This window comes from Sciurus carolinensis, chromosome 9, assembly GCF_902686445.1.
Source record: "Sciurus carolinensis chromosome 9, mSciCar1.2, whole genome shotgun sequence".
NCBI lineage: Eukaryota > Metazoa > Chordata > Mammalia > Rodentia > Sciuridae > Sciurus > Sciurus carolinensis.
This window is the reverse complement of record NC_062221.1, coordinates 17,294,289-17,319,737: the sequence shown is the minus strand read 5'-3', so window position 1 is coordinate 17,319,737 and position 25,449 is coordinate 17,294,289. Positions and strand designations below refer to the sequence as shown.

Here is a 25,449-nt window from a genome sequence, read left to right as displayed (position 1 = left end):
AATATCTCAAATCTGTTTAATTTATGCAAATTAACAATGCATCTTTGATAAAGACCTAAGAGAAACAATCTCACCAAAATGAGTCACTAAATTCCACCTGAAAAACTTTAATAACAAAACATTATACCAAATACATGGATGTACCTACTGATTTTTCCAACGGTTATAAAAAATCATGAATTAGTACATACCTCTGCCTCCACTGCTAACTGGTATGCAATTTTTAACTCTCCAAGTTGAAGAGCAAGCTCGAAACGATGTTCAGGATCTGTGGATACTGTAAGAGCTTGCTGTTTGAAGCCCTAAACAAAATGAAAGGCAGAAAAGAAAAAGTACATATGTGTGTGAGATGAGAGTACAAAAATATGTGTATATGATACAATGTACACACAGATAAATCATCCATCCCTCTTAAACTAAAATACCTTGCTGACACACAAACCCACAACTTACTAAACAAAAGTAACATAACAAAATAATGAAGAGCAAAAATTAAGAAGTCATCGAATTAACTGGTAAGCACAAACCTGGCAGAGTATTCAGTCACATAATACCTGTTTTTTAAGAAAATGGCAGCTGGCTAATTCTAGATAAACTCAAGTAAACAATACTTAGCAAAATTAGAAATGTGAATTTAAACAAATGTCAAAAAGAAAAGGGTTTTGGAAAATTGGTCAATTAAGAGCTACTTCCAAAAAGAAATCAGGTGCACTGGTATAGATACAGTGGTTACCCACCAAACAAATCCAGATCTCAGAGGTTATTTAGTCCAGGCCTTGTTTTACAGTGGAAGTTATTGTCAGTAAATGGGTAAGGGAAAAGGAGTCAAAATATAAATCCTTACAATTTTCCATCATCTGTAAGCCACTTGCAAACATTTTGTATGCAGGTCCAGATGCTAATCAGGTGTCACTGCCTGTATCCCAAGTATACCTATGTATACTTGGGATACTTCAGCAAGTATCCCAAAGGTGAGAATGCCTATGAATTCCTTTCTATGTTCCAGTCAGTCATCAGAAACAGAGACTTAAACTAATTTAACTACTAAATCAGCTTCTCCCACAAGACAAGCAGTATTGATGCAATCTGCCCTACAGGCAAGGTTTTCAGCTCTAGGGATGTGGTGGTGGTAAGATGAAAAGCCCAGAGCTGGTTTATTCTTCATAAACCAAGGGAGAATGCTCAGGATGGATGGTAAGGATGGATTTTCAGGATGGCTTTATTGTGTGTCAAGATGTTACAACTTTTCAGATTATACAAATTACCACTCCCCATTCATCCACGAATGTATAAATAGACATTGTAAATAATCTGAGTTATAGGCTAAGGACATAGCTCAGTGGTAAAGTGCTTGTCTAGTATGCCCAAGACCCTGGGTTCAATCCCCAAATACTGCAAAACAAACAAACAAAACACCACTGAGTTACTCCACTGATGTATACAACTTAAAACCCAAGAATGAAAAATGGAAGGTCTTTGGAACTAGTTAGCCATAAGCAAGGGCAAAGCAGATGACATAGGTGGATTAAATGTACACACTTCTGTTTCCCCTACATCGTCATTACAATGACACCAAGAGCTTTTTTGTTTTTGTTTATAAAGCATAATCTTCCAAAGAGACACTAGAAAAGGAGAAGAAACAACTAATACAATTTTGGAAGCTGGAAAGCTGGTGGAGGAGTAAAACTAACCCTAAATCAGGAGCAAGGACAGCATGGAAACCACCTGATTCACATCTCAGAATCCCCAAAGGTGTCGCATGAAGGACAGGGTTAAAAACAAACAGGAGCCTAAAAGCAACTGCACAGGTCGTCCACTCCCTTGTCACCTATCCCTTGGTGCAAAGGCAGTCAAGTCTGTTTGTTAGAGAGCTAAACCAGAAGGTCTTCAATCTGGGAACACCCAGCACAATGCCTGGAGGAAGCCGAAAACGGGATTATGAGAATGAAAATGTAGATTAAATGAAACCCTAAATACTGAGACTCCAAGATGTCTTCCACTCAGCCCCCAGGATGATGGTCACTGGAGAGCTTCTCTATAAAATCTAAAACACTAAAATATCAGTTCCATGAGGGCTGTATGTCAGCTAGATCAGTGCCTTGAACACTGTTAGATGCTAATTACATGAATAAATGAAAAGGGCTTAAGTTAATTAGGTGAAGATACTGACATGGAGGTGCCCCAATCAAATGGCCAACTACATCACTTATGTCCACACCCGACAGGTACTACCCACAGACTTGGACCCTCTGATCTGCTTCTTAAACCTGAACTATTAAATGATAGCCTGAGGATCATGAGTTACTGAGAAAAATGACCAAGAAGAAAAAAAGAACAAAATGAATCAATAAAAGCAACTTGAAGGAAGCATACCATGTAGGAGGAAAACTTCAACACTAAAAACAACCCCAAAATTCAAGTCCTCAGCAAAGTAAGAGAACCTTTCTGGTATAAACGATAGAGATTTAATAAATTAGAGAACAGCAACAAAGAAAAAAAGGGAAAACACCCCAGTGTATTCAATATTTCAATATAGAGAATATAGAAATTTCAATAAAGAGAGAATATAGAAAACAACAAAAGGAAATTGCTACTGAAGAATCCATGAACATATCTTCAGAAATGAAGGACACACAATTCCAATTAGAAGGACTTATCTAATCCTGGTAGAATGAATGAAAATTGACCTCTACCAAGACCCACCATCATCAGACCATTTCAGAACAGGGAACAAGATAAAAAAAATTTCCACTAAGAAAAACATAGTTCATACACTAACAATCAACTACTGAAGGACAGGTTCCAATGAGATAGGGAGTAAGCCAGGCAAGAAGACAGGGGATATAGACAACAACGGATCCAACTCAAGGAGAGGCAAAGGAACTCCCACCATGATAGTGAGGGGAATACACAGGACCAGAGTGGAATCCCAGTTAGCCTGAAGCAGACTAAACGAACTGAAAGGAAAGTGCAAGGCAATCTGGAGAGCAAGCGAGTCAAGGGAAAATTTACCATAAGTACAGAGAAAATTAAACAAAGGGGTAGGGAGATAATTTTGAACTCCAGAGAATACAAACAATTATTGGAAGGGAAAGTACAATATATCACATGGCTCACCATGAACAGTGTTTACACAGCCACAATAATGTCAACATCAAAAACCCATCTAAATGAAATGAATGTTACTGGACATGAAAGATAAGGGATAGGAGAGTATGTGGTAGATGCAGCAGGGGTGAAAGTAAGCTCCATCCTCATCTTCCATAGGATAGAAGTCACAAGAAATGCCTAAAGCTGATGAAAAAATATAGCTTATGCTATACTGCATGTTACTTAGAGATGTAAAAATGAATACAAAAAGAATTACATAAAAGAATTAAACTAATTATCTCTAGTGAGTAAAAAGGATACAGGAAAAAGGGAAGTCAGCTTTTTCTTTAAAGAACTTAATTCATGTGGTGTTGCACATATTACTTTGCGTGAATATTACATCAAGAAAAAGACATTTTGGTAATGGTGAATTTTGTGTTATGTGTATTTCACCATAATTTAAAAAAAGGGCAGATGAGATAGAAAACTGCAATGCAGAAATAAAAATATTAAGAAAATGGAAAAGAGGTACATAGAAGGGGAGGACAGATGAATTCTTACTGATATTTAAAGAGGGAAGAAAGGGCACCGAGAAAGAAGAAAGAAGAGTGTAGGTTTACATATGCTGCAACCAACTGACAGGAGAAATTCCACAGCTACATGCAAATCATACCAACATTCTGTTAAATTGCTAGTTTGAAAAAACATACACAAAAGAAAAAAAAGAAAAGGAAGAAGGAAGAAGGAAGGAAGAAGAGAGAAAGAGAAAAGAAAACTCTTACCTGTTTTTCCAAAAAGTGTGCCACTCTGGTCCTCTGTTCTTTTGGAATGGTAGGAAGGACCTTATCAGCCATGCTAAAGTCCCTCCTCATGACAGCAGTCTGGTATTCCAGGACTGAAACCAGCAGTGAGTAGCTAACGATGTTCAGTTCTTTATCACCCAGATAAAGCCTATTGTCTTTAGGAATATAGCCCAGGAGATACATAGTCCTACAAAAAAACAGAAACTAAATTAGAAGTCCAAATCTACAGTCACACACACACACCCCTCTTGCTTCTTATTCAATATCTTTCCATTTGATTAATGCAATTTTGTTTAACAAGAGGCAATCTACTAAAACCATAACACAGGAAAATCAGCCACTAACTGCTACAAGCCAGTAACAGGTTCTGTTGAAAAAGCACATTTTTAAATTTAGGATGCTTAAGACAAAAGCAAAACTATACTCCACTACCTGTCCAAGTGGGCAATGGTGACTATTTCTCCTCCAACATAATAATTTAATCTGTTCACAGAACTTGTGTAAATGAAGCAGTCGCCTACCCACAGGCCTGTTTTCACAATTTCCTGAATCTCACCAAGAACCTGTAGAAAGAAAATACTATGATTACATTATCCAAGACTAAAAATTTGTCAATAACAAAAGGCTGAATATAGTTGACTTTGACAAGGTAAAAAAGAAGGAATGCACAACAAAACTCTATTTCAAGAAAGAAAATCTTTTCTTGAAATTTCTATCTTCTTTCTTCATTTAAGAACAGATTTCTAGTTGAGTATTTGTCATGAAATCTCATGGTTGGTTCAAAACAGTGATCTAAGAGAATTAATCTAAACCCCAATACACATGAAACTGGAATATGAAAGATTCTGCAACATCTTGGAGGATATCTACACCATGGATGGATTTATCTTTACCATCTGGGAGCTCATTTAAATCACTCTGGCTAAACAGTTTAGGAAAAAAACAACTTCGAATTTTCTTAAGTGCAAAATATCACTCTAAAGATTCCCTAAAATTGAAGAATGAATTTCTTTTAAATATATTTACTTTCAGATTCTGTTTTTTGAGCCAAGATTTTAATTTTCACATTTTACCAGAACGCTTTAAATACTGTTTCCTCAATCCTAACTTTAATGAAATGCTAAAATTAGTACTTTTTTTTTTTTTTTTTTTTTTGTGGTGCTGGGGATTGAACCCAGGGCCTTGTGCTTGCGAGGCAAGCACTCTACCAGCTGAGCTATCTCCCCAGCCCAATTAGTACTCTTTTTAAATTTGTTTTTGCTTTTTGAAATTTGTTCTTTTTAGATACACATGACAGTAGAATGTATTTAGACATATCACACGTACATGCAGTAAAACTTCCCATGCTTGCGGTTGCACATGATAAGGAGTTACACTGGTTGTGCATTCATATATGAACACAGGAAAGTTACGTCTGATTCATTCTATCTTTCCCATTCCCATCCCTTCTCCCTTTCCCCCATTCCCTGCTGTCCAGTCTGGTGAACCTCCACTCCTCCCATCCTTGAACAGATATTTTTCCACTCATGTTCAGAGCATGGGAGGTCTTTCCATCTTCTAAGGTCTTCTTCAATTTCTTTCTTTAGTGTTCTGTAGTTTTCACTGTAGAGGTCTTTCACCTCTTTTGTTAGATTCCCATATATTTTATTTTCTTTGAGGCTATTGTGAATGGGATAGTTTTCATAACTTCTTTTTCAGTTGTTTCATCACTGATGTATAGAAATGCAATTAATTTATGGGTGTTAATTTTATGTCCTGCTACTTTGCTGAATTCATTTATGAGTAGAAGTTTTCTGGTGGAGTTTTCTGGGACTTCTAAATATAGAATCACGTCATCAAATTAGGGACAGTTTGAGTTCTTCTTTTCCTATTTGTATTCCTTTAATTTCTTTCTTCTGTCTAATTGCTCTGGTTAGAGTTTCCAGGACTATGTTGAATAGAAGGTGTGAAAGAGGGCATCCCTATCTTATTCCAGTTTTTAGAGGGAATGCTACCAATTTTTCTCCATTTAGAATGATACTGACCTTGGTTTAGCATGTATAGCTTTTACAGTGTTGAGGGATGTTTTTTAGTGTTTTGAACATCAATGGATGCTGTATTTTGTCAAATGCTTTTTCTAATGCAGTCTCTTTTTACACATATAAATCATTTAAAAACAAAGCTAAAGTCATACTGATGCAATTACCTCAAAGGCATCTTCAATGCCATCTTCAGTAACTCCCTCATGTGTTTCCTGTGCAGCCAAGACTTTTTCTGACAGATACTTAAGGATAAAAAATGATTCCTCGGTGGCAATACAGACAAGCTCTCCAGAATCAGACCAGAAAATCTGTAACACAACAAACAAACATAAGACAACTGATTTGGACTTCTGAATGGGTATGACAAACAGCATATACCTTGTTTCTTATAAGATTGATCTTATAGTAATAAAAATGACCTTAATTTTTGCAGTGTACTTACACGTGTATTTGGGAGGGTGGACAGAGCAGAGCTGTTCTATTTAGCCTAGCAATGGAAAGACCAGTGGGAAAGAGGAAGGAGAGCAGTTGGTAACCACTGGATGTGCTGGGATTTAGAAGAGCATTAGCCTATTCCCTATTGCTCTAGAACACTATTTCTTACTCTTTATTTTCATTATCTCCCACCCCCCCAAAAGCCTTTTTAGATTTTTTTCTCTAAAATTTCCCCTAAAAAATTAATACCATAATTATAATTACACTGTATATTTGCTTACATGTATATATAATGGAAATACATATGGTACATAGATATATATCTATGTTTATACATAAAAAAGGGCAAAGTAGTCCCCCCACACCCACTTTCCCCCTTGGGGAATCACCATACTTTAGAAGACAGAGCCAGGACCATAGGGAGGTTAGTTTATCTCCAAAGATAATTTCTGACCAGTGAAAGCTGTCAAAGTAGCAGGAAGTTAGTTCTAAAAGTACAACATGTTGTCACTAGAGACAGTCACCTGAACCTTAAGCAGTCATTCAGATAAATCTCAGCAGCCTTTCTGACTGGGTGGGGACTTCTCAGGCCCTTCCAAGTCAAGAACTTCCTGACTTCTTGCCTTCAAAGAATGCATTTTTATGCTGTTAAAGCCATTTGAAATATAAATTGCACTTGGAATTACATAATTTTTAAAATACTTTTCAAAATATTCAATGTTTACTGCTTCATTTACGCACCACAATTCTGAGGCAAACAGCACTATGAGACAGGGACAGCAGGGTACAAGGTCTCTTCCTGGCCTCAAGGATCCAGACCTCATCACAAAGATAAACATTCCAAAAACAACAAAGGGATCTTTTCTCTTGCTTTTCTCTCCTACACACTTGCTTACTTTCTCCTCCTTGCTTTTCACACTCTTTCTTGCGCACGCCCTTTCTCTTTCCCTTTCTTTTCCTCTCATTTTCTCTCTTACCCTGCAGGGAGATTCTGTTTGCTTAATGAACTCCCTTATATGAAAAAAAAAAAAAACAACAACAAAGGAATGAAAACTCACATGTTTGGGCTGAATCTCAATTCTGCGTATGAGTTCTGTATTGTCCCAGTCATAGAAAGCCAAGCCATTTACAGACCTGACACCCAACAAGAAGCCTCCATAGATACCTTAAAAGAACATAAAAACATCTGGCTTAGAGGTTTTTGAACTATTACAGAGCTTTTAAATTGTATCATAAGTAAATAACACTCACTTTCAGCTCCAAAATCTGGTTTAAATGATTTCTTTTCCTTAAAGTTCTTAAATATCTTCACAACACTGTTGCTCTCTCTTATTGCATATCTGGGAGTGGGCAGAGGGAGATAGGGAAAACAAATACAGCATGATATAATAAACCATAATTCAATTGTACATTAGAAATATCTTCAACTATTGAGTAATTAATTATATATAGATATAAAAAGAATATTTGAAGACTCATTGATGTATTTTTTTCCCTAAGAGATTGGTGAACTCTTTACAGGTGGATACATAAGGAATGGGTTTCATATGATGATTCTATAGATTACCAGAACTTACAAACCATTTTAGAAACTGGAGATGACCTAAATGTCTATTAACTTGTGAACGACTACACAAACTGCAATATATATATACAATACCACTCGGTACACAAAGGAACCAATTATTTATACAGGCAATGATGTGGATGAATCTCAAAATATGATGAGCAAAGGAAGCCAGGTACAAATGTACATACCATATGATCCCATCATATGAAACTCTAAAAAAAGATAATCTAGTCTATACAATAACAAAAACAGATCAGTGTTTGACTGGGACTGGGGAGTGGATGGGTGGGGATGGATGGACTGTTAAGGGAAATAAGGGGATTTTGTGGTGACACAGAAATGTTCTATAATTTGTGTAGGTGGTTATGGATTATACACATTTTTCCAAATCCACTGAAATGTTTATATACTTAAAATGGTGTATTGTTTTATATAATTTATATCTCATTAAAAGTGATTTTAAAATTTTAAGAAAAATTGTGATAAGTGGCTCATTAGCCATGTGTGGAATCAAAAGGAAACTACTTATATTTAGGTTTCTTCCTTAAAAACAGAGACCAGGAGCTAGACATAGGAGCGCATACCTATAATTCCAGCAACTAGAGAGGCTGAAGCTGGAGGATCACAGGTTTGAGGCCAGCCTTAGCAACTCAGCAAGGCCCTAAGTAACTTAGTGAGACCCATCTCAAAGTAAAAAGGGCCTCTTCCAATTAGCTCATGAAAGGGCAGCTGTACCTTATGACAAATGTCTTTGGGAGGGTCTGCAAAGACTTGAAGTGAGGGCCTGTTCTGCTTTAAGCCCATAAGCACCAGGTGCTGCCAAAGGCTTCATCAAGGAAATGGTGCTGGGTCCCTAGTTTAATGGCATTATTAAATTATTAGCTTGACTGAGAGACTCAATGCTAACTACAGAAAGGACAAAGGGTTTACACTACACAATTGCCACTGACTAAGCTTATAATGGGCTACTCTGATGGAACTCATCTTTAACAGGGAGCAGTACAGAACACACAAGCCTCGAGAAACCAGAGAGTGGCACATGACACCTAAGAGCAGTTAGAGCACACTGAACTTAAACATAAAGACCAAACTTACTCAGAAGAATCATGGGCCCAGGCAAATTCTTGTGCAGAACCAAAGCTCTTGTTTCTCAAGGCCATTGCTGTGTAGATGATATACTCCCCATCACCACACACCACGACAAACCTAGAAATTACAGAAGTCAGGAAGGGATATACAGAGGGCCAAGAAGTCAAGAAACAGAAATTCATATTTATGCCAAAATAATTCTAATAGCATGCTATTACAGTAAATTATTACAATTTAACATCTTTAAAAGTTATATATTTCTTTGAATACCGAGCTACACAAAAATATTCTAGGCAACAAATCCAAAAGCAAATGTTGAAGTTGTTGCTGAAAATGTTATTGCAATAGGCTTCTCTTACAAACCAAAGAAACCGAGGACAAGAAGGTGAGAATGGAGGATTTCAGTTATTCAACTAGAATTTGTTGTGCACCAAGATGGCTAGCACTTTGTTCATGACACTTACACCATAGAAAGTACTGTCTTATAGTAAGATTATCTTCATTCTGACACTGTTCATTCTAATGAAGAAAAATATATTATTCTAATTTTTAGTGACTACTAAATTCATAAAAATAATTTAAATGCTATTTAAATATTAAAATTTAATATTTAAAATTAACATTTAAATAATTATCCTATTTATTGAATAAAAACAGATTATGAAATAGTCAAGTAAAATTTTCCCAGTAGACACAAAACAATCCCCTTCAAAGTTATCATTTAGAACACTGTAAAATGCCAACCTCATGGCAAAGAATGTTTTATGATATCAAGGGAACTATATATAATGCATTCATAACCTTCATAAGAAAATTGATTATGTTATAAATAACTACTGATGTCATTTACTGACCTTTGGCAGCATACTTAGTCTTTTTTAAATATTCAAGACATATACTATTAAGTCATCTTTTTAAAATGATGAATTGTTTATTTCTGGAATTTTCTCTCTCTCTCTTTCTCTCTTTCTCTCTCTCTCTCTCTCTCTCTCTTGCACTGTCTCTATCTCTCTCTCTCTCTCTCTTGCACTGTACTGGGGACTGATCTCAGGACTTTGAGAATGCTAGGCAAGCACTCTACCAATGAACTACATCCTAGACCTATAAAATGATTTTTAAAGCTCTCAGGTTTAAGCTCATTGTTCTAGGAACTCCTCTCTCACAAGACTCAAAAGATGTTTGGTGCTTTATAATTCTTAAGGCAATAGCAATCTAATGTTCAAATTAGGAATAAGAGTCAGAATTACCAATTCCAAAACTTTTCAAAAGATACATATCTCAGAGTCAGTTTTTCTTAAGAGAAATGACTGAGCAAGTATTAAGAGCACCTACCAAGTGTCAGGATAAGACATGATCCTTGCCCCCAAAGAAGCACACAGGTACATGAACCCAACATGTGAAATAAAAATAAATATAATACAATTTAACTGCTCCACCTTGCATGCCAACTTGGTCAACTGGCAATGACTGCCTGTGGCTGTGATGGGGATCATTAAGCAAGGGCAAAAGCTCAGAGAGGAATGAATAGAGATGCCTACCCCAGGGATATGCTGTGCATATGTGTGCACACCCTGTTCTAACATACACAGAAGCTCAGAGAGAGATTTTGGTGAGGACTTACCGCCCATTAGGATTGTGCTGAATAGTCTGAGGGTATATTTCACAACTGCCCATATCCTTTACTGCCAGTGGTAATCTTTCTCCATCTTTAATTTCAGCATCTCCCATTGCTTTTAGATTGGCCTGCTGGACTTCTGAATGTTTGGCCCAAATGATCTTCCCATTGGCATCCATGGACATGGCAGGTTCTTCCCGACCAAGCTGGAAGAATGACAAATGGCTCTTAGCAATGAAAAGGAAAACAAATAAAACCACAACAAAATGGACACTCTTTCCCCCTTAACAGAGTCTATTTCCTTCTTTCACTTTAAAACACTGTTACTTAATCTCTAGTGCTGAATGAAAGAACTGCCAGGTTAATAAAACTGGTGACTTGGAAGATGACAGTACTAAGTTACAAGGAAAATGACTTTGTCAATGTTCATGTGTTTATTTAGAGATGGATACTTGCCTTAACAATGATGCTCCCTTCATCATAGCCCAGAGCCACATTGTTAGACCCTCTCAGACTGGCCACACACCACACTCGCTCCATTCCATAATTCAAAGTGCTCTCAAGGCGATAAGTGCTTGAATGCCAAATACGGACTGTTCCTAAAAATAACAATGTGAATACTCCCTTTTGATACAAACATCCAACAACAAACTGTGAGATAAATGAGCTACAGGGAAGTCTTTATTCCAATAGAAAACACACCTGGCAACTTAATGACCATTTCTTTTCATCTAAAATCTTTACCTGATTTTAAAAAGGAACATAAACATAATAATGGAAAATCCATAAGAAACTAAAACTAGGAAATGCAATTTGAGGTGTGAAATAGTAACAAGATTTCCTGGGCAGAGTGCTTACTATGTGCCAGATGCTTTCTACGTTAATTTCTTCTCACTCTCTTACACAGTCCCATGGAGTGGTATGTGTTCTTATTTCATAATTTGCCCAAACCACATTCACCAAGTGACAGAGCCTGAATTTGAAACCCAGGTTTTTCTGACTCTGACATATATGCTCTTTCAGTTTTTCTCTAGAACATCTGGGTGTCCTCTTATTAAAGTGGTAGAATCAAACTACATTAGAATGATGAAGATGATAACAAAAAAGTCCCTTTTACTTTTTAGTAGCTTAAGTCTAGTATTCTAATAAAAAATATCAAAACCACTGGAAACCTCCCATTATAATGCAGTGGTGTGGGTCAAATCACTTGATTGAAATACCTACTGAATAATTAACAGGAACACATGAATAAACATATGCTCTAACTTACCATCTTCTGAACCTGTGATGATGATTGGCAACTCAGGATGAAAACTGGCACAAGACACATTTTGGGCATGTCCCTCCAGTGTCTGCACACATGTTTTATTCTGTAATCAAGACACAGAAAGACATTTTTATTAGTAAAAAGTAAGTAACCATCCTTAATTTTCTCAATGCACAGATACATTATAAATGATAGAGATTATGACAATCTGAATAAATCCTATGTAGAAATTTTTGAAACAGAATTATTTTGCATACATGTATGTTTTCTCTAATCTCATAGATCAGATAAATGTAAATGTAACTATCATTAAAGAAGACAAAATAAAAGATCTAGGTTTTCATTTGAATGCTATTTCCCCAAATTTTTAGAATAATGAATTTCCCCTACAATATTCACACCTACTATCTGTGGACTAAGTAGACACTGCTACTTTAGTCTTTAATATTTTAATTCTGAACTTAGGGACAAATTTGAAAACATTTCAAAGTATAAATGGTTTTCTAAGTCTTACTATATTAACTGCTTAGGGAAACTTTTGATGTGAAAAACAAAAGAAACAAAACAAATTTAAGAATATTTTATAGCGACAAAGCATGGTATCAGGAATTTATAATTAGGTTTACAAGAATTCTATGTGACAAAATGGTTGTACCACAGCTATGTTATGATGCTTTCACTGATCTATTTCCAAATATACATGGAAGTCTACCAATGAGGATACTCAAGGATGTATAATTTATGTATGATTTAAGATTAAAATGTTAAAATTGATAACTTCTATTATTAAATGAAAAAAAGAAAACATGTGAGCATTTATTTTTGAAATCTTGTGCATTTGTGTCTTCTTGTATTGCTTTTTGCTAGCAAAAAGTGCTAGGAATCAAGGCCAGGACCTTGCACATACTAAGCAAGTACTCTACCAGTGAGCTACATCCCCACTCAGTGTTCATTTTTATGGAAAATTCTGGGACAATTTTGGTGCCAATACTTAGGTCTTAAATTATTTTACTATGAAAAGATGCAACAACCCAAGTTTTAGCTGTCTTGTAAGAAACAGTTAAAAAACATGTCTAATATATGGCAAGTAAGGTCATGAAAAAACTATACCTGGTAATCCCATATTTTAACAAGACGGTCATCTGCACCTGAGATGAGGTATGGTTTGTCGCCACCACTGTAGTAATCGATGCAATTCACGCCTTTCTCATGTCCTTCCAGAGTGAAGTTTGGTGATGAAGAGCCCAGCTGCCACACCTTCAGAGAGCAACAGCATCTGCCAGTCAGTACAGGGCTTTGCTTTTAGAAGGCAGATCCACCACCCTCTGACATACTACATAAAAGGCCAAAGCCCAGGAGAGAAAAGCTAAGGAACATTCATCGGTTTTCACTTATTTGTTTTTGTTCTCAGTTAAATTTCCAGAGGGCAGAAACACTATGGTGTTCTCTGAAAATGCCAATTTCCAGGCTTTATCCCTATTGAATTCAGTTGAGCTACAGTGAAGCTAGATGGAATCTAGATGGAACACCTTGAGAAACACTGCTTTAAGGTTGGGTAAATAATTTTAGGAAATATTAGTACACACTGCTAAGGAAAGTGGATTTAGTTACATGTATCAAAAGATAAAAACTACTGTTTAATTAAAAAATATAAAATATAGAAGAGAAGTAAAAAATTACAGGATTGAGCTTTATCTTTACAAATATTTACTGGGTGCCTAACATGTGGAAGGCCCTGTAGGAAGTAAATGTATGTTTAAAAAAAAAAAAAAAAAAGTAAAATGTTTACTATTTACTCTACACCACAGACTTTACTTAGGCCAAAGGTAAGTCTTGTTCTCAAGATAAATCTAATTTAGTGAAGAAGTTTAAAACTAATTTCAAAGTTTCCAACCTATGTCAAAGGCAAGCACAATCCAACAGAAGGAAAAAAGAAGCAAACTCAAAACCTTAAGATAGACACATAATAGTTTATGTAAGTTAAAAAAAGCTAATAAAAATATCATACATATGTAGCAAATGTAAGCAAAAATTGTTGCGATTTTAAATCTATGCCTATATGTCTGTATTTTAAATATTATAATGGAAAAAAGGAATATGAATGCAGTCACTGCAACAGGTACTAATCGTCAAGTGCACCCAAGGCAGTGTGCTGTTTGCTACTGAATGTCTGGAGGAAGAAGGAAACACATTTCCTGCCCCAATCATCCAATATTTCAGGGGACAAAGATTTCCAAAAATACATGGATTATGACAATGTGAGAAAGGTCATAATGGAAGAAAAGTAATGGGAGATACAGGATGATCATAACTGGCTTTGTCCAGAGGTGAATGGATGTCGGACAAGAGCTTCTCAGAGTAAAACTGCTAAGTCTTGAAAGCTGGGTCGTTCTCTGTAGGAAAACAAATCAAGAAGGTGATAACTGACACATAGAGCAGACACCCTACCTTGATGGTCCTGTCCAGAGATGCGCTGGCAAACTGATTGTTATCTTTGGGGTTGATCACAATCTGCATAACATAATGTGTGTGTCCTTCAAACACTTGGGAACAAGACCATTTTTTATCCCAGTCCCAGAGCTTAATAAGCATGTCATCTGGGCCAAAAGAAAGTCTCAAGTTAGTTGTAAATTCTATTTTTTTTTTAAATTTCAGAACTAAGAGAGTCTTTGTGCCTTTCAAGGCAGCAAACCTAAAATAAATTGCACCTTCTGTGATTTATAAATATAGAATTGAAACTGAGAAAGAATTTTCAAAAATCCTTATTTATCCTCAGAAAAACTTAACTCTTTATAAGAATGGATATGCTAGACAGGCACTTTGACCAGCTAAGCAACAAGGCCAAAGAGTGGATATAAAATAAATAAAATAGATTACTAATAGAAAATACAAAATCTTGTGAAAAAATTTAAAAAAGAACTCAGTGGGCTTCAAAGAATGACAAAAGTGCAATACAAGTGTGTTTGAATAATATTAAAGACTATTGCAAGAATAAGCATTTGCTCTTATGAGATTGGTTAAAAAATGTTCTCAATGTTTAATTTAAAAATGTTTCAAAGAGCTATTACCAATTCAGCACTACTCATTTTAATTGCCCTCCCAAAGGTCTACTGTTTTATACATAATAGCAGGAGTGAAAAAGGCTGAATATAAAGATAAAAGTGACTAGGGTCTGTGGCAATCTGCCAACTCACTCATCAGTATGTAAACGAGCTTTCTGTTCAGCAGATGTTTAAACATCTAGACCTTCAGGTCTTCCCTGACAGGAATTGGAGCAATTGCTATGCAATCCTAAGTACAGCTGATATTCCATTAAACTACAAAAGCAAGCAGCATCAATAGCACAGTAATGGACTTAAATGGTTTAAAAACTGCTTGAAATTAGAACTCTACTCGTAACAGCAGTTAAAGAATAGCATGTCTTACTGAATGAAAATGCATTACCCAAAGAGACACCCATGACCAAAAGAGGTCATCTCTTACCACTGCTAGTCAGAATGAAAGGCTGGGTTGGGTGAACAGCAATACAGCGAATGTAGTCTGAGTGTGCTTCAAACATATGAACTCTCTCCAGAGTATTGTAATTGAACACTCTAATCTGCATGTCATCCTAGTAATGGAAATTTAAAAACCACCATCACTATTAGGAAGTAAATTGCATGAAAAACTATTGTAAATTCAAGGAACAAAGTCCATGCTTCAAAACACTGCACTAATGAACAAAACAAATCAGGAATCAAAATTTTGCAATTAATTTACCTAATCACTGACCAATAAAAAAAACAGGATTAGAAATTTATATAATTACTTACTGCTCCTGTTACAACCCAATTCTTCCTTGCAACAAACTTTGCAGCTCGAACAGGAAGATCACACACTTCAAATGTCTTCACCAGGGTCTTTAAAATTTAACAATACACACATTAAGTCATGAGAAAATGACTGAAAAATCTATTCAAATGTATTTAAAACATTTGACTATTTACATGACTTATTAAAAATATTCTCATACTAAAATATGAAAGATCAACATTAAAATTAAAAAAGAACTGATTATCTTTTTAACAGGTTTGAAATTAAAATATTTTTAGAGGATAAGAGAAAACAAGTGTCCACAAGATGGTATTCCAGATCTTCTGTGCTCTGGCCCTTTCCTCACTTTCCAGCCTTACCTTTGCTACTCATAGCCTCGTTTCTCCTCCATGCTTAATTTCAATATTCCTTTTTATGCTCTCCAGGGGCAGGAATCATCTTTCCCACTGTACATCCAGAAACCAAAATAGCAGCTGGCATACAGCTAGTGTGGAATGAGTATTTGTTGAATAAATTATATCTTCGTTTCTTCTTTTTAAAACTGAACCCACAGAAGTAACTCGAACAAAATATGATTCTTTTATATACCTTAGTGATATACTTCCATATGAATATATTTATATGCTGTCAGTAAGTATCACAACCTTTCAAGGTTCTCAAAGTGGGTTATATCCGTAGGACAAAGGTAGAAGACTATAAGACCTCCTGGAAAGAGCAGAGATGAATGCATCTCTCTCCTCTCTCTTTGATGCCTGTTCTTAAGAGTCTAAAAAATCAAACTTTATTTTTCGATTACTTTTTGTTCCAGAAATCAATGGTGAAATAAATAAGGAACATAATATAATCTTACTGGTTAAAAACCATGTACATTAAACAAAGTAACAGGGACTGGTTCACTGTTGCGCCTACTCTGGCTTCCCAGGCCAGACTTTGCTTTAGACAAAGTTTGAACAAATGGGGCATCAGCGCTCACCTACATATCTGCTACCAGTTGACTTATGATGTATGCATGGAGAGCAGAGAACATGTAATCTATAAGATAACAGGAAAATCCATCAAAGCTCATAAGGAGTCAACAAATCCTGGGATATAAGAAGCAGTGAAAATAAATCAGCTGTAGAACAAGCTATCATGGTTCAGCATCACGATAGGTACTGTGGCTGGTACAAACTACATGAGAGGTGGTCTCCACACTCTGGGAGCTAAACAATCCACCGAAGAGGAAAAGCTACACACATTACATACAAATGCCCAGCGTAAATTAGGAAAGTCATGACTAATATTTACACAGCCTTTTATAGGTTCACATACAATTTGTCTGTTATTTAATCCTGTTAACAATCCTGTGATGTAAAGATTATAACAATATCATCTTTAGTATAAATAAAATAAACTCTAATCTCCAGAATCTATAAAGAACTCAAAAAACTCTACACCAAGAATACAAATAATCCAATCGACAAATGGGCTAAGGAAATGAATAGATACTTCACAGAAGAAGATCTACAAGCAATCAACAAACATATGGAAAAATGTTCAACATCTCTAGTAATAAGAGAAATGCAAATCAAAACCACCCTAAGATTCCATCTCACCCCAATTAGAATGGCGATTATCAAGAATACAAGCAACAACAGGTGTTGGTGAGGATGTGGGGAGAAAGGTACACTCATACATTGCTGGTGGGGCTGCAAATTAGTGCAGCCACTCTGGAAAGCAGTGTGGAGACTCCTTAGAAAACTTGGAATGGAACCACCATTTGACCCAGCTATCCCACTCCTTGGCCTATACCCAAAGGACTTAAAATCAGCACACTACAGAGATACAGCCACATCAATGTTCATGGCTGCTCAGTTCACAATAGCCAGATTGTGGAACCAACCTAGATGTCCTTCAATTGATGAATGGATAGAGAAAATGTGGTATATGTATACAATGGAATATTACTCAGCCATAAAGAATGATAAAATTATGGCATTTGCAGGCAAATGGATGAAACTGGAGAATATCATACTAAGTGAGATAAGCCAATCTCAAAAAACCAAAGGACAAATGATATCGCTAATAAGTGGATGATGACACATAATGGGGAGTAGGAGGGATTAGTGTTAGGGTTAGAGTTAGGGTTAGGGAGGGGGGCAAGAATGGAGGAAGGAAGGACTGTATAGAGGGAAAAGAGGGGTGGGAGGGGTGGGGGGAAGGGGAAAAAATAACAGAATGAATCAAACAACATTACCCTATGTAAATTTATGATTACACAAATGGTATGCCTTTACGCCATGTACAAACAGAGAAACAACATGTATCCCATTTGTTTACAATAAAAAAAAAAAAGTACCAACATTGATATTGGTGATTCTCTTTTTAGTATGTTCCATTTCAATATCTTCTAATTTTGCTCTTTTGCTTAGGATTTTCTTTCCTCTACTCTTATCTTTATAAAATTTACTTTTCCAAACTATTGAGATGGATGATGTGCTAATAAATTCTTAGTCATTTTGTGGCTTACTAATTTATGTCTTTATGTTTCCTTTTTAACTTCAGTTTTAGATGCATTCCACTTTTTTACAGCCTTTATGGAGGCTTAATTGGCACTATCATCCTGTATATATCTTAGGTATATAGTTTTGTTTTCTGGCATTTGTATATACCCATGAAACCATCACCACAATAAAATTTTTATAGTCATTAAAAAAAATAAATAAATAAATAAACTGATGCTCAGTGTGGGTAATAGGCTTTTCCATATAATTTAATCAGCAAGTTGGTTTTGAATTATAAATCACTACTTAAAAAAAAAATTGCATCCACTCAAAGAGTATATAAAGTCTCCTTTTTTGAAATTTAAGTACATTTGAATTAACTCTAAAACCCATTTTGGCCCTCTCAAGAATTTTTTTTTCAGTATACATGAATGGCAAATTACTTCTATTAGTGATGGAAGGAAGGAGGTAGACAGCACCAAAGATAGATTGATCGCTCAATAAAGACCTACTGAGTATCTACCACAAGCCTGACACTGCCACACAGTGCCTTATGCACTGGAGGGATAATAGGAAATAAGACTATGGGGATCCCTAACCTCACAGAACCTCCAATCTCAAAGGAAAGAAATTAAACAATAAATTACCAATGATATGAATTACAAAAGCAGAAGCAGACAGCCCAAGAGAATATACATGGGAACAACAAAGAAAGAAGAGGCAAAGTGGATCACCTAGGTAAAGCAGAGGTATTTTATGGTAAAGCCTAGAGGAATATGAGGGAACTATACCTGGCCTTTAGAACATATGACAGTGAAATAATAATGGCAGCAGATGGGTTAACTGAGCCAATAGAGGGAATCCCCAGGAAGAATTAGGGAGAGGAGAATCTAACATATCTGTTAAGCATAAAATAGAAGGACTTTAAACATTTGGATGGAGACTAGACCAAAAGGGAACAGAGGGGGAGACAGAGAAAAGCTGGTAGGAATATTATCTTCATAAAGTAAAAGGAAGTCACAAGAAAGACCTGAAATTGCAAAGAATAGAAATTATCAACTAGTGATACATAACATTCCTTTTATTCTTTTGTTCAACAAATGATTATTAACTAGTTACTATGTGTCAGGTAATGATATAGGCACTGGGATATAGCAGAGAAAAAAAATGTTAATGAGCATAAAATGTCATTCTAATGGAGCCTAGTTTAGTGTGTAGTCACTGCTATTTCACTATGAGTATAAGCATACAAGATGTTTTAGGTTTATTCCTGACCTTGGCTTTCTAATCCTATTTTTGCCATCTTAAACTCCTTAAATGTAAATTTTATCAAATTTTAAGAACCTAATTTTGGATGCTGAAGATAATTACTACTGAAGCAGCCACATCACTGTATAGTACAGTGCTAATGACATGTTTTGTATACTGAAAGAAAAATCTTCAAAGACAGTCTGAAACACTGCAGAAAATATGAGAAAAATTTATTTACTTAGGTGAAAGAGATTGATGTAAGCATTAAGGCAAACAATCTAGAAGAGACATACTCTCATATATATAAAATCAAAAGTTGACTATGAATATTTTTGTATGTTTGATTGAAAGTAACTTGCAGCTGGGGAGATAGCTCAGTCGGTAGAGTGCTTGCCTTGTAAGCACAAGGCCCTGGGTTCGATCCCCAGCACCCAAAAAAAAAAAAAAAAAAAAAAAAAAAAGAAAGTAACTTGCATATCATTACCCTGAGTATTCGGGGAAACAATTAAAAATCCACTCTTAAGATGATCACAATAGTCACTGAATAGAAAATGAACTATAAATACTTTATCTATAGCAAATTATCTTACATTAACATCTACTTCCTCAATTTCACAGAAGAGTTAATATTACCTACATCAGAGTAACTAGATATAAATATCACACATAACTTGTTCAGAAGAGTTTCTCTTACAAGTCATACTCTCATAAATGTAGTTGCACAGTATTTAAAATACTTTGTACCGATTTATTTTAGAAAGTAGTATGCACATAGCTACTGCTGTTATGATAGTACTATTTCATTATACACTAAAAGTCCAACACAGTATTTTATTTCTAATAAAGTCCTTAAAAAAATCCTACCTGTGTTTCATGATTCCAAACACACACGCTTCCATTGTACAGACTTGCCAACATCCATGGCTCTGTAGGATGCAAATCCACACTCTTAACTCGATCAGATCTAGCAGTTAGCTTTCTCTTAATATCAAGTCGGAGAGGCTAAGGAAAAAAAAACATTAAAACAAAAATCAAGTGGGCTGGGGAGATAGCTCAGTCAGTAGAGTGCTTGCCTTGTAAGCACAAGGCCCTAGGTTTGGTGCCCAGCACCACAAAAAAAAAAAAAAAAAAAAAAAAAAAAAAAATCAACAAACCTGGTCACACAGAGATATATAGTTAGAAAGAATATTTGAATATTTTAATAATTTTTGAAATAACAGAATATTCTTCTTTGATACCATATTAAAACTTGAGAAGTGGTAGTTTCTTACAAGATAATTGTAATGTGGAATCTGAGACCAAACTAATAAACTGTTTATACTTTGTTAAATTAAAATCCAATGGTCTGTCCTATACTTTGAGTGGCTCATTCATGCATGATTTGTAGCATCACAAATTGGTTATATGGAATATGTTGGTTCTCTGACTTAGGTATATCTTCCAAATGTTGATGTATTTCATTGTACTGTATCGAAAAAGATCACATTGATTAATATCACCACCTACCTCAACAGATAAGTCTTAAATATTAGGAATCCATCAAGTTCAGTGACAGTTCTCTAAAATTCTAAATTTCACTTAGATGTTCTAATTTGTCATTAGCAAAGAATACTGTCGGGTACCAGCTGACTCCTCACAGTTTCTAAGAGTATGTCTGACAAATAATCAAGTCTGAATAACCAGTTTCTTGGTCACTGTTTCATGTAAAGCTCCCAACCTAAATGGATAAGTGTGTTTCCATGAGACAACCATCATACTTCAGTAGGCAGAAGTGGAAGTACTTTATTTATGTATCCTATTCATCTCATCATACAGAACTTAAAAGATGTGTACTCAAGTGTTCAGATGTAATGCCATCAATCACTTTCACTGTTTAATCAATGACATCCTTAAGTGAAACTGGCTTTTTAAAAATTGTGTGACAATGGAGAATACACTATCAGTATAATTTGGTGCCTCTTCACCAGCAGGCTTACCTTTCATTACTTTTACACCATCAGTACAAATATTAACATAGTGGAAAAGGCCAATAGCATCTTACCATTAGGAGAACTTATCTGCGGTCCTCCTGGAAGAGTAAAGGGGATCTCTAAGGCACTGCAGAACGCACTTTGAGCACCTCTGGTTTATAAACTACCTAGTGAATAAATTTAAATTATCTACTAAATCACAGTTTTGTGCTCATGTCATTAGGGTCATGTCAGAAAATACTTTGAAGAATCGTTATTTATGAAGTCTTAGTAACTCTAAGTCATAATATTAAAAGGGTTCTTCAGAGAAAAGCAGATTTATTTTGGCAGAAAAATATTAATAAATGCTAAGCAAGTAAGATGTGATCAGTAAGGGGTCATATCCATGTCCATGAAGGACTTCAGCGTCAAAAGGGAATGTCTACAATATTGTAACGAATATAAGTTGTAGAAACCCACCGAAAAACTAAAACAATTTTAAATAAGAACCAAAATATTCTCTTGAGTAAGAAAATAATAATAGTTTAAAATAATTTTTTTCAAGCCAGATTCTTCGTGATATCCTTAAGTGAAATTGGCTTTTAAAAATTGTGTGAACAGAAAATATATAATTATTTTCTCAGTTCTTCTGTGTATACCATTCTAGAAGAAAAGTCAATTCAAGCTAGACAATGATACCCTAGGACAAAAAATTGAATTCTCTCTTGTTGACAAAAATCTGACTTAAAATATATTTCACGTTCAACAGGTCTTAAACACAACCTTAAAGTTTATTTGGCCAAGTTGAATTACTGTCACATTATCATTTTTTTATCTTTCATGATAATTATGAATGAGATAAAAATTTAAGGTTACTTTTCAACATAAAATGAGTATCTAGCAGAGGTAATTTCCTGAGACAAAGCAAATATCTCACGAGGCATTTATTTATCTTGTTTGACTCTCTACCAAACGTGGGTCACTGACTATTCCAGTGTTTGCCCTTACTCCTTCACTTTTAGCAACAATCTTTACCTTTTATTTAAAGGATCTGAGTTTTCTGACTCTTCAATTGCCTCAAAAATGTTTCCACTGTTATACCTTCCTTTCCACTTTAAAACCATCACCTTTGAATTCCTTGCTAGTTTGAGGGAAGCAGAACCTTTTGCTTCAACCATTTCTGAAATTTGCCCCACTAATTACTATCATAAAATTTAACATCTTTTTCTGGTCTCCTTAAAGTCAACAAACATGGTGCCTTTGTGCCAGGAACCTGCCAGGGCATTCAAATAAGCCAGCACATCCAATACTGTTCCTCCAGAACTGAGGAAATTGGACTCATAAACCCCATATTTTACTGTAACAATGTTTTAATTAATGAGTTAAAGTGATACTCCAGAAAGTGGACCAGGGAACTCTGTACATATTTTCGAAGAGCAAATCCCAGTTTAAACAGCACAGGCAGAGTTCCTGTTCTATTTCCTCGAACACTTCAATGATGACTTTGAATAAGGTCCAAGCATGCTGGGACAAAGATGATTAAGATGCTCCAAATGACTCCCTCCAACTTCCAAAGGATGAATGATTCAGGACTTGGCTTAAATGCAACTGTCATCAATAAGGTCTTTCTAATTACCCTAGTCTGAAGTATTCTTTCCTGGTGGTTATTGTAGGATTTCATTTGGAAATGTTCATGGTATATTTTGCCTATGTCTTCTTGCTTTCTAGAGTGGAAGCTCCTTAAGGACAGGGTCACTGCTTATACATGTCTTTATTTGCACAGTACTTTATATATTTGGGAATGGGGGAAGGGTTAGGAATAGAGTATAACCCAGTTATACAGAGTCACACTGGATTCAAACTTGAATTCCAGTGCTTTGGTCCACATTTCCTATGTACAATTCTGGGTGAGTACACTTAACCACTCTCGGATTTGACTTGAGTAAAACAGGGATAATACTAATATCTACCTTTTGGTGTTGTGAGAATTAAATTCAGAGTTCAGAAGCAGCAGTACCTGGTCATATAGTAACTATTCCATAAACATTATTTATAAAATCTACCAGCTATTTTGAGAAGTAGGTGGCAAATGTTCAGCAAAGTGCACAGTACACAGTAAATACTCTTATGCTAAATGAGCATATGAATAAATTCACAATTTGTGCTTTCTACAGAAATTGTTTCTAGGTATCTGTAGAGGATTGCTTCCCCCCACTTCACCCCCATGGATATCCACAGATGCTGAAGTCTAATTATGAAAAATGGTGGAGTACAGGACCTACAAACATCCTTCTCTACACTTTTAATCATTTCTAGATTACTTAAAATACCTAATACAATGTAAATGCTGTAGGTAGTTGTAATACTTTATTTTTTAGGGATAGAAGATAGGGGGAAAAAAGTCTATACATGTTCAAATTTTTTTTCCCAAAATTTTCAACCTGCAGATTATTTAATCTGTGGATATGTAACCCAAAGAAATGGAGGGCTGACTGTGTATTAAATGATGGCAATATTTCATTATAAAAATACTTGGTACTTAAATATGAAGTTCGGCAGGTCTAAGGGCTTTTAAAAAAAATGTTCATACTGCAAGTACAGGAGACCCAAACCAGCACAAGTTATTAATAACATAAAGTTGTATAATTAAGAGATTTAAGGTCTTTTTCAAGGGCCCTGAACCTGGAGTAAAGAAAGTCTACAGATGAGTAGGCCGTGAGGGGAGCTGTCTGTGAGTGGCACCTTTGCTTTGCAAAACTGTGTGTTTTTCTAAATATTCTTCTGGCAGTATCCATAACTTTCATCAGTTTCCCAAAAGGATCACTCCACCACAACTCCAACTCTACCACAAGGAGACTTGTTAAACTTAATTTTTAAACTGCAAGATAAAGGACTTGAAATGATTAACCCACAGTCTTCAAGCTCCAAAATATTTGATCATGTGCTCCTTAACATATTAAAAAAAAAAGGCAGAAAAATGTTTACAAAAATATTTTCTTTTTTTCAGAGAAGATATTCTCACTATTGTTTTTCTTCATTACTATAATACACGTATGCAAAGGCATTATAGGGAATGTTTGGGAGTAAGAGTGATAATAAAAATGCGCTGTCCTGATTGCTTGCTATTCCGACCAGTCACTGCTTTCGTTGCATTTGCAATGCGGGAAAGCACATTAGCCAGCTTCAAAAACAACTCTCAATCCTTTTCCCTCTAGAAAACTTAAGAGCTGGCTCCCGAAGTATTAGAAAGTCCACTGAAAACTCCATACACTCTATTTACTCCCCCCCCCTTCTTCTTTGCTCAAATTCATAGTTGGCAGTCTGCACATTATTCCGGGAAAAAGCCCGACAGGAGTGCAAGATTAGCTGTCACCGTTTTAAGTGTAGCATGGAGCAGTTTTGCAGAAGCTGCCCAGAGTTCAACGTTTTCCCTAGGCCACTGATCCCAGTGCAGACCTTAAATGGTCTAGCAAACGCCTTAAGGCCCAACGAGCCAGGGACTCCTCACTCAACATACCCTGCCTCCAAAACAAGCCCGTCTGCTGGTTCCCATCAACTCCTCCCTCCCAGGACTCAAACAGGACCGGGACCCCACAAGGCCAAAGGCGGCGGCCGCAGCGGGAGCACAGACCGCTGCTTACGGCGGCCCTCAGTCAACGAACCCCAGGAATGGGCCGCAGCCGACAGGACTCCTACCATGGCTCTGTCGGTCCGAGCCCGGGAGCTCACTGGATCCCGGCGACGAAGGACCTGAGAAACCCACCGACCCACTGACCGGCCGACTGACTGACGTGGAACTTCCGGGAAGTAATTCTCGCGATAGTCTTAGGCCGGGGCCTGAGCATCTGAGCGCCTGCGCAAATCCCGCGCAGTGCTGGGATTTCCCAAGCCCCGCCCCGGTTTCCTAGGCAGCGGGGCCCTCCCAACCGCCGGGACTCGACCCCGCTTACCTTGGGAGTCGGGGTGTGGCCTGCGGGCGGCGTTGCGCAGCGGCTGTACGTGGCCTGAGACTGCCCAGCGCCGCTACAACCGAGAGCTCGGCGTTGTGAAAGATGCGAAAGAC

General features: G+C 36.3%; 1 protein-coding gene across 1 annotated transcript in view; it reads right to left on the bottom strand.

Moving 5' to 3' along the window:
- The window catches only part of Copb2 (COPI coat complex subunit beta 2), a 29,372-nt gene extending 4,152 nt beyond the window's left edge, over positions 1–25,220 (bottom strand). The window contains exons 1-16 of the mRNA XM_047563821.1: positions 25,083–25,220; positions 20,302–20,439; positions 15,703–15,789; positions 15,374–15,500; positions 14,339–14,487; positions 13,001–13,147; positions 11,894–11,993; positions 11,080–11,222; positions 10,630–10,829; positions 9,015–9,125; positions 7,601–7,689; positions 7,408–7,514; positions 6,079–6,222; positions 4,326–4,456; positions 3,873–4,080; positions 192–302 (exon numbers count right to left, since the gene is read on the bottom strand). Coding sequence (XP_047419777.1) covers positions 192–302; positions 3,873–4,080; positions 4,326–4,456; positions 6,079–6,222; positions 7,408–7,514; positions 7,601–7,689; positions 9,015–9,125; positions 10,630–10,829; positions 11,080–11,222; positions 11,894–11,993; positions 13,001–13,147; positions 14,339–14,487; positions 15,374–15,500; positions 15,703–15,789; positions 20,302–20,439; positions 25,083–25,085 — 1,995 coding nt within the window. The 5' untranslated portion in view covers positions 25,086–25,220. The remainder of the gene's footprint in view (positions 1–191; positions 303–3,872; positions 4,081–4,325; positions 4,457–6,078; positions 6,223–7,407; positions 7,515–7,600; positions 7,690–9,014; positions 9,126–10,629; positions 10,830–11,079; positions 11,223–11,893; positions 11,994–13,000; positions 13,148–14,338; positions 14,488–15,373; positions 15,501–15,702; positions 15,790–20,301; positions 20,440–25,082) is intronic.
- Positions 25,221–25,449: the final 229 nt, after the last annotated feature.